Source organism: Tachysurus fulvidraco, chromosome 16 (genome assembly GCF_022655615.1).
Source record: "Tachysurus fulvidraco isolate hzauxx_2018 chromosome 16, HZAU_PFXX_2.0, whole genome shotgun sequence".
Lineage (NCBI taxonomy): Eukaryota > Metazoa > Chordata > Actinopteri > Siluriformes > Bagridae > Tachysurus > Tachysurus fulvidraco.
Genome location: NC_062533.1, coordinates 8,039,790 through 8,052,187, shown reverse-complemented (window position 1 = coordinate 8,052,187; position 12,398 = coordinate 8,039,790). Strand labels below are relative to the sequence as shown.

Below are 12,398 nucleotides of genomic sequence, written 5' to 3'. Positions count from 1 at the left end.
ATTTTTTTTTAATTTTTTTTTAAAGGTAACCACCCTGTACAATTTTGGTGAGCAGAAAACCATCTCGGAACCCATATCACAGCGAAGCTTAAGGCAGATGGGTTGCAACTGCCAAACACTGTGTCAGTTTTCATCCATGTCAGTGAATAACAGGAATACATTAGGCACAGGGCCACAAAACTGGACAGCTGAAAATTGGAAAAAGAGCAGGCGGCATTCCAATGTTCTATTTTCCGAGAATTCTACATAATTTTCTAACAGTATATGTAAACATGTGACAAGCGCAAATTTATCTAATATATAATAATCCATCCATCAATTTTCTGTACACACTGTTACAGGAAACCTGGTTAGAAAATGAACACATGTCTTAAAGTGGATTACTTTATGCCAGCCAAACTTACCCACAAAGGGCCGGTGTGGGTGCGTTTTCATTCCAACCAGGCAGAAGCCACACCTGATTCCACCTGTTTAATCAGTTGTTCTGGGCTTTTATTAGTCTCAGGTGTGGCTTCTGCTTGTTGGTATGAAAACCTGCACCCCCACCGGTCCTTTCCGGATAAGATCGGACACGGCTGCTTTAAGCAGTAAAATCGATAGTGTAAATAAAACCGCACACGTATTCACTTGGTGAAATGTGTCCTAGCTTCTCTGCCATAAGGTTCAACCATAATGTTCTCAGTCCTTTCGGACTATGATTTAGTAGAAAGCCTTTTGTACTGTACTACTAAAATCTATAATAAGATCAGGCACGTGAGTGAGTGACATGACATACAGCTAAGTATGGTGACCCATACTCAGAATTAGTTCTCTGCATTTAACCCATCCAAAGTGCGCACACACAGCAGTGAACATACAACGTGAAGCAGTGGGCATCCGGGGAGCTGTTGGGGGGGTCGGTGCCTTGCTCAAGGGCACTTCAGTCACAACCTTAGGGTTAGGAATCAAACTCTCTAACCATTAGGCCACGACTTCCCCATGTATGATGGATGTGCCATGGTGAAGTGTCCACAAACTTTTGGTCATGCATTCGGATTCGGAAAAAAGGGATTATAGGTGTGAAAGCATTCTGAAAAACACCTGAAAGCACATTGAACGGTTTAACACTCGCCCTCAATGACGTCACTCTGGAAGCAGAAGCAGCCTATTGACATGGGCGACTTACATCCGGGGATCTGAGCGTCGCTGCGGAGATGTGCTGATGTGAGGTGGGAGTCAGCGGAAAGGATCCCTCCCTCTGCGAGAGAAAAGACGAACCGCAGCGAAATAACATACAGGTGCTAAAATGGACCTTACTATATCACAGTAACGCGCTTCTCTTTTGTCGCTATAGAAACGGGGGCTCTTTCTTTCTTTTCCAGTTCTTCCACCTAATTTAATTACGCAAGCTAGTGAGTAAGTCTGCTAACACGCTAGCCAGCTGATTAGCTAATACCTGTCTTATTGTTTACTTTTGGAGCTAGCAACTAGTGACGATAGTTAAGCTGCTGGTTAGTGTGACAGCTGGTCTCTGATCTCTGCGGTTTTTATTTTTATTTTTTTGCATTTCAGCTTCACGTTCACTAAAAACCTTTAAGGAGATTTGGTAAGTAACGTTAATATGTAACTCTGTTAGTGGATTGAAACAAGTCAGACGGGTTAGCTAGCTCGCTTCTCTTCTGTTTTTATTTGTGCTCAACGTAAACGCTAAATTTAGGAATAGGAAACAAATTCACCTAGTTTGGAAGTCTAGGACAGTTTTTCCCCCGACTTGTAATAGTAACATCTGTATATTGTACCATTAACGTGTGTCATTTACGGTAAAAAATAAATAAATAAAATGTAGCTAGCTAAGTTGTCTAGCCAGTAACGGAAATGTGGGCGTGGCTGTTTGACAGGTGTTTATTGTGATTATTTTTTATTTATTTACTTAACTTTCTAAAGTGCCGTTTACATATTTTATATAAAAGCTTATATACTAACAACGCTTAGGATGGTTTATTTTCGATTAAATTGGACCTAATTTGTATTTCTGGTTGCAATGCTGCTTTGTGTTTGTCTAAAACAGACAAAAATGGGTGCTTTCTTGGACAAGCCAAAGATGGAGAAGTTTAATGAGCACGGGGATGGAAACGGTGTGCGCTATGGCCTGAGCAGCATGCAGGGATGGAGGGTCGAGATGGAAGATGCACACACGGCGGTCATTGGCCTGCCTCATGGCCTGAACACGTGGGCGTTTTTTGCTGTTTATGATGGGCATGCTGGCTCTCAGGTGGCACGGTACTGCTGCGAACATCTGCTGGAGCACATCACCAGCAACCCAGATTTCAGAGGCGGAGGCCCAGGTGGAGGCAGTGAAGTTTCTCTTCCAGAGCCATCAGTGGAGAGCGTGAAGAACGGCATTCGCACAGGCTTCCTGCAGATCGATGAGCACATGCGGGCCATTTCAGAGCGCAAGCATGGTTCTGACCGCAGTGGCTCTACTGCCGTGGGAATCATGATCTCTCCAAGCCATTTTTATTTCATCAACTGTGGTGACTCACGGGCTCTGCTAAGCCGTGGTGGCCGGGTCCATTTCTTCACTCAAGACCACAAGCCCAACAACCCTTTGGAAAAGGAAAGGATTCAGAATGCGGGCGGTGCTGTTATGATTCAGCGGGTCAACGGCTCTCTGGCTGTCTCTCGTGCTCTTGGAGATTTTGACTACAAGTGTGTGCATGGGAAAGGCCCCACAGAACAGCTGGTGTCTCCAGAGCCAGAGGTGTATGAGATCGAAAGGTCAGATGTAGAGGATGAGTTTGTGGTATTAGCCTGTGATGGAATCTGGGATGTCATGTCCAACGAGGAACTATGTGACTACGTGCGCTCACGGCTAGAGGTGACCGACGACCTGGAGACGGTGTGTAACGAAATAGTGGACACCTGTTTGTACAAGGTAGGACCTGTGAGATAAATTTGCTCAATAGTTTCAGCTAAGATAGATATTTTATAAAAATTAGCATGTCATTTAGATCAGTAAACAGTGAGTCATTGTGTGGAGTTGACATTGGTATGACTGTTTCCTTGTCATTCTCTTCCCTCTCTCTGTTTACGTACAGGGTAGCCGTGACAACATGAGCGTGGTACTGGTATGTTTTCCAGGTGCACCCAAGATCAATCCAGAAGCTGTGAAGAGAGAAGCTGAGCTGGATAAGTACTTGCAGAACAAAGTAGAAGGTGGAGCATCTAAAAAGGCTAATAAATAAGATATATTAGAACATCGAACATTAAAACTTATATAGGGGTTTTAGGAAAATAGTACCCTTAATGCTGATCAGTTGATGTCTTTAAGGACCCAGATGTATTTTATTATGTAATATGCCATAACATGGTATTCCAAAAAGTGCCATATACCCAAGGTCATTGTAAGACGAGCTCCACATTACGAAACTTTTCGGAATTTCTGATGAGGCTTATTTAGTAGAGAATAAAATCTCAGAATCCTTTGATAACTTTATGCCAAAGGTATTCCCACAGTTTGAATCTGTATTCATAACAAATGATTGTGTGTAGTGCAATTAGATGTTGATTGGATTACTCCAGGGTTCGCCTTGACTTCTCACTGAGGCAGTCCAGTCATATAACAGGGGTTCAGAAAGCTGACTCAACTTTTAGCTCCATACCTACTTATGAAAGCTGCTATGTTTAGAGTTGTCTAATATAGAAAACATACCAAATTCAGAACCACATTTTTTTTGTGGTAGCTATCTGTTTGACAAAAGACAAAATGCTTAGTGTGGTGTTACATTCTGTTCATGTTCTGCGTACACTGATGGCCTTACAATGTGACATTCAGATTCTCTTGTGTAAGCATGTGTTTGAGTTTGGCACCATCATTATTCGCACTTTCCTGAGTTGATGTGCTGAACAAATGAAACAAAAATGTTAGAGATTTATTGATGTAGCATTACTGAATTATTACAGACACAGAATGATGCGCCAGGTCTAGGGGTGTATTTTTTGTGCATCTGTAGCTGTGACTGCTTTGGGTTGCCTTGATACTCCTTTTCTGCATGATTCTGGTTTCTGCCTGTAACAAGGAATGCTGTTGCCTTATCGCTAGTTGTCAGAACTAACTAGCTGGCTCAAGAGCAAAGCTATTTCAAATAGTCCACGGCATGTACAGTACCAGTAGCATGATGATTTTAAAAGCATTCCTGCATGCAAAGCAGAAGACGTTTCCCTAAAAACATTAAGCTTTTGATCAGACCTGAGTTGTGTTAAATTAGTCTGAAAGAAGTTTCAGAATGACGTACTAATTCTGTATTTATTTTACTTAGCATTTCTTAGACTAGAGCAAAACACAGTATTTAAAAGACTACATGTGCTACGAGAATAGCTCGTTTGTTTACTGATTAATCCACTGATGCCGACATTTTGTCAACAAAGACTTTGCTCACTATCCTATTCAACAACAACCAAAGTTTATCTCTGGAATTTCATAATTATAGCTTTTCCTCATAGGTGACATAACCATTTAATGCAGACGTTCTGATGACCGTATTATGACCATATTATAACCAGCCAAATGTGGTATGTACTCCCTGTTTCTCTAAGAACATACAAAGAAATCTTAGTTTGATGTGTATTTCAGTATTTAGTAGCACCTGCACAATGTACAGTATTTGCAGGTAGAACTAAAACTATTGTTCTTGTTATTATTAATATTAACATAATAATAATAATAATAATAATAATAATAATAATAATAACACAATAAATGTAAGGATCTTTTTGTGCACTTCCTCCGCTGTTTGTTAATTGGACTGAGTGGCATGTGATTGAAGCGAGGAACAGAAGTTTGCCATCTCTCAGTATTTCACAACATTGCTCAGACTGGTTGTGCCCCTGAATCCCCCCCCCCTTCTTTCGATTCATCAATTGTGTAATTTAATTAGTCGGTTGTGTTATTGGTTTTTTCAGATTGAGTTTTTTTTTCTTTCGTTATTTAACTTGCAAGACCATGTGTGTGTTGGATAACATTTGTGAATCAGACATTATTTATTCACTCTTTTGGCTCTAATGACCATGCGTCCTTAGGAATTGTGTGTGCAGGTTTGTCTGGAATTAAATTATACAGTGCATATAAAAATTCTACACACCCTTACGAAATTAAAGGTTCTTATAGAAATATAGAAATAACAACAACACAAATGCCAGACTTGTTACATCTTTAATGTGATCTTCCAACAAACAAAAATCCAGAGAAATCCAAGAAGTACTTAATAATTGGAAACATTTTAAATTAGAAAATACTACATCATCATGATTACATAAGTCTGCACACCCTTTCATAATGGTGTAAAAATAGGGCTCTAACTGTCCTCAGAGTCAATCAGTCACATTCAGAATTAGGCCTGTAGGTAAATGGAATAAACCTGCCATGAATTAATGTGATTAAAATTAGATAAAAGTAAACTGTTTCTGTAGTGTTTGCTTGAAGGTTTGGGGTTGACTACCATCTTCTGTATTCTGTGCAAGTCTAGACTGTGGGGTAGTGTGGCAAGAAGAAAGCAGTTTCTTACAAAAATGAATAAGCAAGCCCATCTGTATTATGCCAAAAGATTCATTCTGTAACCCCAGAGCATTTGGTAAAATGTCTTATGGTCTGGCGAGACGAAGGTTGAACTTTTTGGCCTTAGTTCTAAAAAGTATGTTCTAAAAGGTGCAAAGCCAATACAGAGCATCATCCAAGGAATACAATACTGACAGTGAAGCATGTTGGGGGTAGTATTATGCTTTTGGGGCTGCTTTTCTTCAGCTGGGCCAGGGCCACTCAAGATAGGGAAAATGAATAGCTTCAAATGCTGCGAATATGAATAGCTGTTCTCTGTCAAAAGCTATAAATGAAGTATTTCACATTCCCACATGGCAATGACCCAAAGCACACATTAAATTCAACCAAGACATGGCTTCAGTAAGAGAAAATCCCGGGATAACCCAGTCAGACCCCAGACCTAAATCCCAACAAAAACCTACGGAATTACCTAAAAAGAGCCATACACAGGTGATCCCCTCGCAAATTTGAAGGAACTTGAACTTTTGAGTGGGATACAATTTCAAAAAGTCTAGATGTATGAAATCAGTTGAGACTTATTCACAGAGACTCGATGCCGTAATAAAGGCAAAAGGCGCTTCCACAACATTAGTTGAGAGTGTTGTTCAGACCTACGTGGTCAGGCTATTGTAGGTTTTTTATTTGAAATAGTTCTGTTTGTTGGAATATTTCATTAAATATATACCATGTCTGATATTTATGTTGTCGTTATTTCTTTATATTTATAAAAACCTGCAATTCCGTAAGAGTGTCTAGACTACTTATATCCATTGTATAAGTTTGTAGCATATAACAAAATAGTGCATTAATACTTAAGTGCATAAACAAGGATTTTACATTCACACACACACACACACAGACACACAGACACAAATAGTACTAGTTAATACAAATGCAGGTACTAGTAGCTTGACTAAAACAAATGGTGATATTCACCTCCCTTGATTTCCACTTTAGGGCAGTTGTTCCTTTTGTGGAAGTATGCTAAATAGGAGACAAGCATTACCTGACATGTTACAGATAGTGGGTCTCTAATAACTGGATGTGCAGTCAGAAACTCATATTTGTTGAGTGTGTGTACAATCAGATTTGATTATGATTTCAATTTCTTCTTTGGCATAAGAGACAAATGACTACTCAGCTCATCTGTCTCTTAAGCCAAAGCACAAGTGTATGATGAGATTTACTTCATCTGGAAAGGATTTTCTAGTGGTATGATGAGATTGTCTGTCTGGTATTTTGTAATTTATTGATGTGAGCATGCGATTAGAATGTACAACAGGTCGATGTATTATTAACGATGTGTTGGTTTAAGGTTTTGTAGACAAATCCTCATTTCCACTTTAAAATAAATGGACTTCATAGAGCCCTGATCCGTGGTATACAGATATGGATGGAAATTATTTGTGCTTATTGAAATATTGCCAATGAGTACATTTATTCTAACCAATCATCTCAAACCTATATTTCAGTAGGTCTACAATTGATTTATCTGGCTGTTGAATATGGAGTTAAATTGTGACTGTGCTCTGAGATGGCAGCCACTATTAAAACTCAGGTCACACCATTAAAAGGTCAGTATGGATCCACTGACTTAAAATAAAATACGTAGCATTTTATGTGTTGCTGTGACCCTATTTTTTTTTTCTTCTTTTTTTTTTTTTACTTTCCAAAGCCTGAAGCAGTTTTTCTTTGCTCTTACCATTGTGCAGAACTACCAATAGCCAAGCTTTTAAATAAAAGCTAGGAAATGGATTCATGTGTCTAGTAATTGAACATTATGTATGTGCCCATTCCACTTAGGCTCAGGTGAAATTTATCAGATTTATCAGCAGATGAGGCCATTTTTGCACAAATCAGAGATTTATATGCCTTTGATAAATTGTATTTGAGATTTTTATCCTTTTGATAGAGATAGATAAATAAGGCCCAGTGTATTACAGGTTTTCTAAACTTTGAGTTATTTTCCAACGTTACAACTATTATTGGCGAGGAAACCACTTTTGTTTGATGTAACTGGTTTTAAGACATTTTAACCTTAGAACTCCAGTGTTTTCTGGCTGGACTCGTTGGACAGGTTTTGAACTGTAAGGCACTGGTTAGGTAATGCTATCTAAGACACAAACCAAGTGTATTATCTTTAAACATATCAGTGTAGAAAACATTTTCTAAAGGGGATAGAGACGTTCTGTACCCCATTTTGTAGTGTGGCCGTTCCCTATGTTTTTTGTGTTTCAGGATTATAACTGATGAGCAACCGAAGACACGCGTTTATTTGAATAATTTATTCTAATAACATTATTTACATCTTCTGAACCAAACCACCCAGGCATTCCAATTTATTCAGCCAAAAAACACTACTAATTTTTATGAACAATGCTATAATCTCTCCCTGTATTTATTGTACTTATCTGTAAGTTGTGTACCAGTGTCATGAAGCTTGTTTATTGTAAACTGAAGGTTTTGTGAGTTAATCAGACATGTCTACAGACAATTCATGAGTGTTGAGTCCATGTCCAGAGTACAATTGCGCACACTACATTTATTTCCACTGACATCTCAGTATTTTGTTTGATCAGTTTTCCCCCAAAGGTGGTGACAAGTGTTACAGACTTTGAGTCATTTCTTAGCTTCAGCATTTTGTGTGTGTGTGTGTGTGTGTGTGTGTGTGTGTGTGTGTGTGTGTGTGTGTGTGTGTGTGTGTTCATTTATTACCACTGAGTGGGTAACTATCATATAGCACTGATTTAAAATTATTTTACCAAAATATTTCTAGCAGGGAAATTCTGTAGAAAAGCATTTCATTAAAGGGGATGAGCACTCTATGCTTTATTTGTTTGATTTCTATTTTTGTATGTTAGCACCCGAACACTGGCTGTGTAGAGACGAATTGTGATGTTACTCTTAGATGTTACTGATGATTCAAATAAAAGTTACTTATTGAACTACTGAGATTGTGAGCATTCTTATTTAGACAAAATGCCTTGTTTCCTGTTTGTTTCATAAGCATATCCTGTTATTATTACTTATTGAGATGTTTATGATTCATGCATTTGCACTGAAATAGCTATTTTTAAAGGGCTCAAATCTAGTGATCTGACCTGAAGGATATGTAGATGCGTATCAGGAGCACTGTCAGGATAGACTTATATCAGGGGGACTGATTTTTAAAGTCAAGTGTTTGTTCTATGAAATCACAGCTAAATAAAGTAAAGGAAACGTTCTTAAAAAAAATCTTTATTTACACCTCTATTAAAGACACACTGGGGGTAGTGTGAGTCATAGAAGACAACCTTTGACAGGCTGCCTGCAAGGATGACTCACCCACTCAGCTCAGGTTTTCGTGCAATATCACGTTATTTCATTATGATTTCTAGATATAAATGAATTATTATTATTTCTTTAAATATGGATGTTTGTGTAGACATATAACATGCTTTTCCTGGGCAAACCTGACTTACCCCAAAAGTCCTTGTGATTTCTCAGAGCTCATTCAGAAGCAGGGCGTGGACAGCATTCCAGACTTAGCCCATGTGATGTGTGTGTTAGCGACGGAGAGCATCCCCAACCTTCCACCTGGGGGAGAGCTGGCTAGCAAGTGAGTGCATTTTACACACAACCTGCAAAGAAAAAGTGTTCAAACTATATTGTGAAGGTTCAAGGTCCAGCTGTGACAATTTTTTTTTAATTTAATTGAATTTTTTTTATAATCTGATAGAAATAAACTAGGAGATCATTTCTTTTCCCCTTCTACTTTCCTCATCTTCTGTCCTCATTACGTTCCTAACTAAATTATTTATGCCAAGCTGTTGCATTTTTAAACCCTGTCCAGATGAAGAGTCATTTAGATTTATGGTTTGCATAATATACAAATGGCTGCTTAGCTCAGCTCAGAGAATTCTCATCTGATTTCTCAACACTCCATATATATATATATATATAAACATGGAAAGTGTGGGGGAGACATTTATCTGAATCATGTATCTTTCCCAGAACCTGTTAGGGATAGGCTGCTGAAATGTAGGTCATGAAATGTTGTTGTGAAAATAGCAGTGCCATTTACTTCTGGCTTAGAACACACAGATCTCACAATTAAAAAGACACATTGTATTAAAGATTGGATTATTACTGCTAAAATACATACTGTATTTGTGGAGCTATGTATACTGTAAGTCATGCCATTTCCTGTTATGTCCCCATATAGACGCAGCGTTGTCGAGGAAATGTACAATAGACTCAACCCAAACCAAAGTGACAGCACTGTGAGTATCCTCAAGGCCAACATTATTTTTGGTGCTGGTAAAACACTGTGTTCCATAGTTCTTTTTTGCTTATTGGGGCTTTCTATAATCATGTCCTTTTACAAGGAATAAGTAAACAGATGCATATGAATATGTAAATGAATTTGAGATATTATCATCCTTTTCCATTCTAATCCTTTTAATTTGACAGCCACTCGTTTCGTCTAAGCTGCATTGATAACTATATTCACCGTGTCATAACATGCATTCATAGATCTGCACTTATACCTAGTGTTTAGATTTGATTATACTGTGAGAAACCAGTTACCCCTGTGCTAAGCCTGTATTAAACTTGCTTTTTCAGTGTGGAGCGACCAACTGGGGCAATGTATGCGGATCCTCCAGGCTCTAAATAGGATCCTTTCTTTTCCTCTCATACTTTTTACACACGTTTTGAAGAAAAAGATGCTGATATCATGATCCAGCAACACCAGGGGCTTCCAGTTTTACGACTACTGTAAGAAGACCTACTGCTACCTCTAATTACACTCTTTGTATTCTGCCTTAAAAACTGTCTAAGAAAGACAGATACAGGTATAATAATGAGGAAAGTCAACTGGAAGTCTGTGAACATTATATGTAGCATGTGCTGAAAGCAATTCCTACTTAAGAATAAATGTCTATAGATCAATGTATGGTCTTCTTATAACCCTCTTTGTAAATATAATGAAGAAATCCCTCACTGATGTATGTTGCAGTTGCTCCTACTCTTTGCATGTTCGACCTGAAATGGTCCTATATAAAGTAAGATGTCTTGGTGAATCAGTGGGAAGTTTATATTTTCCATTTGCAAACTTTCTTGTCCCCTTTTTAAGATATCACAACTAAGTACGATTATATATAAATTTTCATTCAAACAAACAAACAAAAAATCAATGCAATTCCAGATTTGGGAAAACCTGTAAGATGACCATGTGGCTAAACTGATGTAAAAAGAAATAAGTACACCTATTATTAATATAAAAATTTTAATACATCCAGCAAATTATTTAGGAAAAATAAATAAATTTATTAAATGAAAAATAAATAAATAATGCAAATTTTAAAACACAGTATCAACTGAAAAAATCACTGTGGCTTGTGCAAATGTTCTGACTGGTTGTAATATAAAAAGTGATCAAAAAGTACCACTGCCTGTTATACCATTAAAGATGGCAGTTAAGGGCTGCTGTGAAGGGAATATCTTGACCAAGAACATTGTAAGAACACCTTGCAAACTGTTGACATACTGTAGGAGCTGATCTGTTATGCTTTGGAGTTGTGTGGCAGTCAGTGGCACATTGATTTGGTCAGTCTTGAAACAAAAAATGTAAATGAGGCTGGCTTCTACAAAACCGAGATTTCAGGCATACCTAAACTTTTCAAATGGCCCTTACATTCCCCTGAGTTAAACATTGCAGGTACAGCTACATGTTGAGCAAGATGGCCCAATAAGTTTCCTAAACAAGAAGAGCTGGTGAATATTTATTATCAAGAACAGAAATGTAAGTAGACTCTTATATCTATCAAAAAGGGTTACTGAGTACTGGCTTAGTAGGGTGTTTAAACTTTTGCACATGCCAAAATTACAATTTTATTGTTTTCTTTTTTTAAATTAGACACATTTTAAGTAAAAGTACACTAATATTTGCAGATTTCTTTTTTAAAAATAAATGAATAAAACCATTGCTTGCTGCAACAGACTTTCCGGTTCAAAATCAAAAATTAGGCCACGGGTGCCTAATTATATATGCACATAATAGGCAGTTTTATCTATGCCATCCATATGGTGCTATTAAGTCAAAAATATGCCATTTTGGAAAATCTTTTCCTTATATCATTATTTAGCAGTCTACTATTACAAAGTCTCTACCTCAACTGACTTGCCTCTTTTTATGAGTGTTGTTGGTTAATCTGGTTTGATTGCTTAGATTTTAAATGAACAATAAAAGTAGATCTCAATAGCTAACATCAATGTCAATGATTGCTCTGTCACTGTATTTATGCAATATCATAAATCGGTTGTCCTGTGTTTCTGTCACTTTCTGCCACTCACAAAACGTAGATGTGTATTGGTCAGTGATCATATTGAGGCTGTTTGCTTACCCTTTGCTTTGAACATCAAAGGAAGAGACTTTGACTGTCTGTGGCTAAAATAAGCTCCACTTCCCTTTGAGTGTGCCAGGTATGCACACCCCTAATTATATGACGCTGACCGTGTGTCTCACAATGCCTAATAATGCAATGCATGTTGAATATAAAACAAACAGAAATAATTGATTTCTTGTTAACATAAATAGAACACAGTTATCACTTCAGTAGACTGTGCACTTACTTTGTTGTCTTGAATTTGTTGGTGCACTTGTTAACACAGGTGGGGAAGGTCCCCCAGCATATATATCAGTTGGGGGACTTTAATATCTTAAATATCATAAAGTTTAAAGCTTAATATATTTAAATTCAGTTGAAATACTAATTGAAATGCTAATCTTTTGATTCCATTGATTTGGATGGCTTTGTAGATCTCTGCCCCTTTCAGCTCC

The 12,398-nt window shown here is 37.7% G+C and overlaps 1 protein-coding gene across 3 annotated transcripts; it reads left to right on the top strand.

The window, feature by feature from the left end:
* Positions 1–1,121: 1,121 nt before the first annotated feature.
* Positions 1,122–10,507, top strand: ppm1ab (protein phosphatase, Mg2+/Mn2+ dependent, 1Ab). Of its 3 annotated transcripts, XM_047801558.1 has the most exons (7): positions 1,157–1,277; positions 1,552–1,585; positions 2,048–2,914; positions 3,078–3,195; positions 9,062–9,173; positions 9,780–9,837; positions 10,181–10,507. In XM_047801558.1, exons 3-7 carry the CDS (start codon positions 2,054–2,056, stop codon positions 10,226–10,228), a joined length of 1,197 nt encoding a protein of 398 aa, XP_047657514.1. In that variant the 5' UTR covers positions 1,157–1,277; positions 1,552–1,585; positions 2,048–2,053; the 3' UTR covers positions 10,229–10,507. The 3 variants fall into 3 exon arrangements, with proteins under 3 accessions (XP_047657513.1, XP_047657514.1, XP_027004858.1); XM_047801557.1 differs by lacking the exon at positions 1,552–1,585 and having other exon boundaries at positions 1,122–1,277; XM_027149057.2 differs by lacking the exon at positions 1,157–1,277 and having other exon boundaries at positions 1,284–1,585.
* The last annotated feature ends 1,891 nt before the right edge of the window (positions 10,508–12,398 follow it).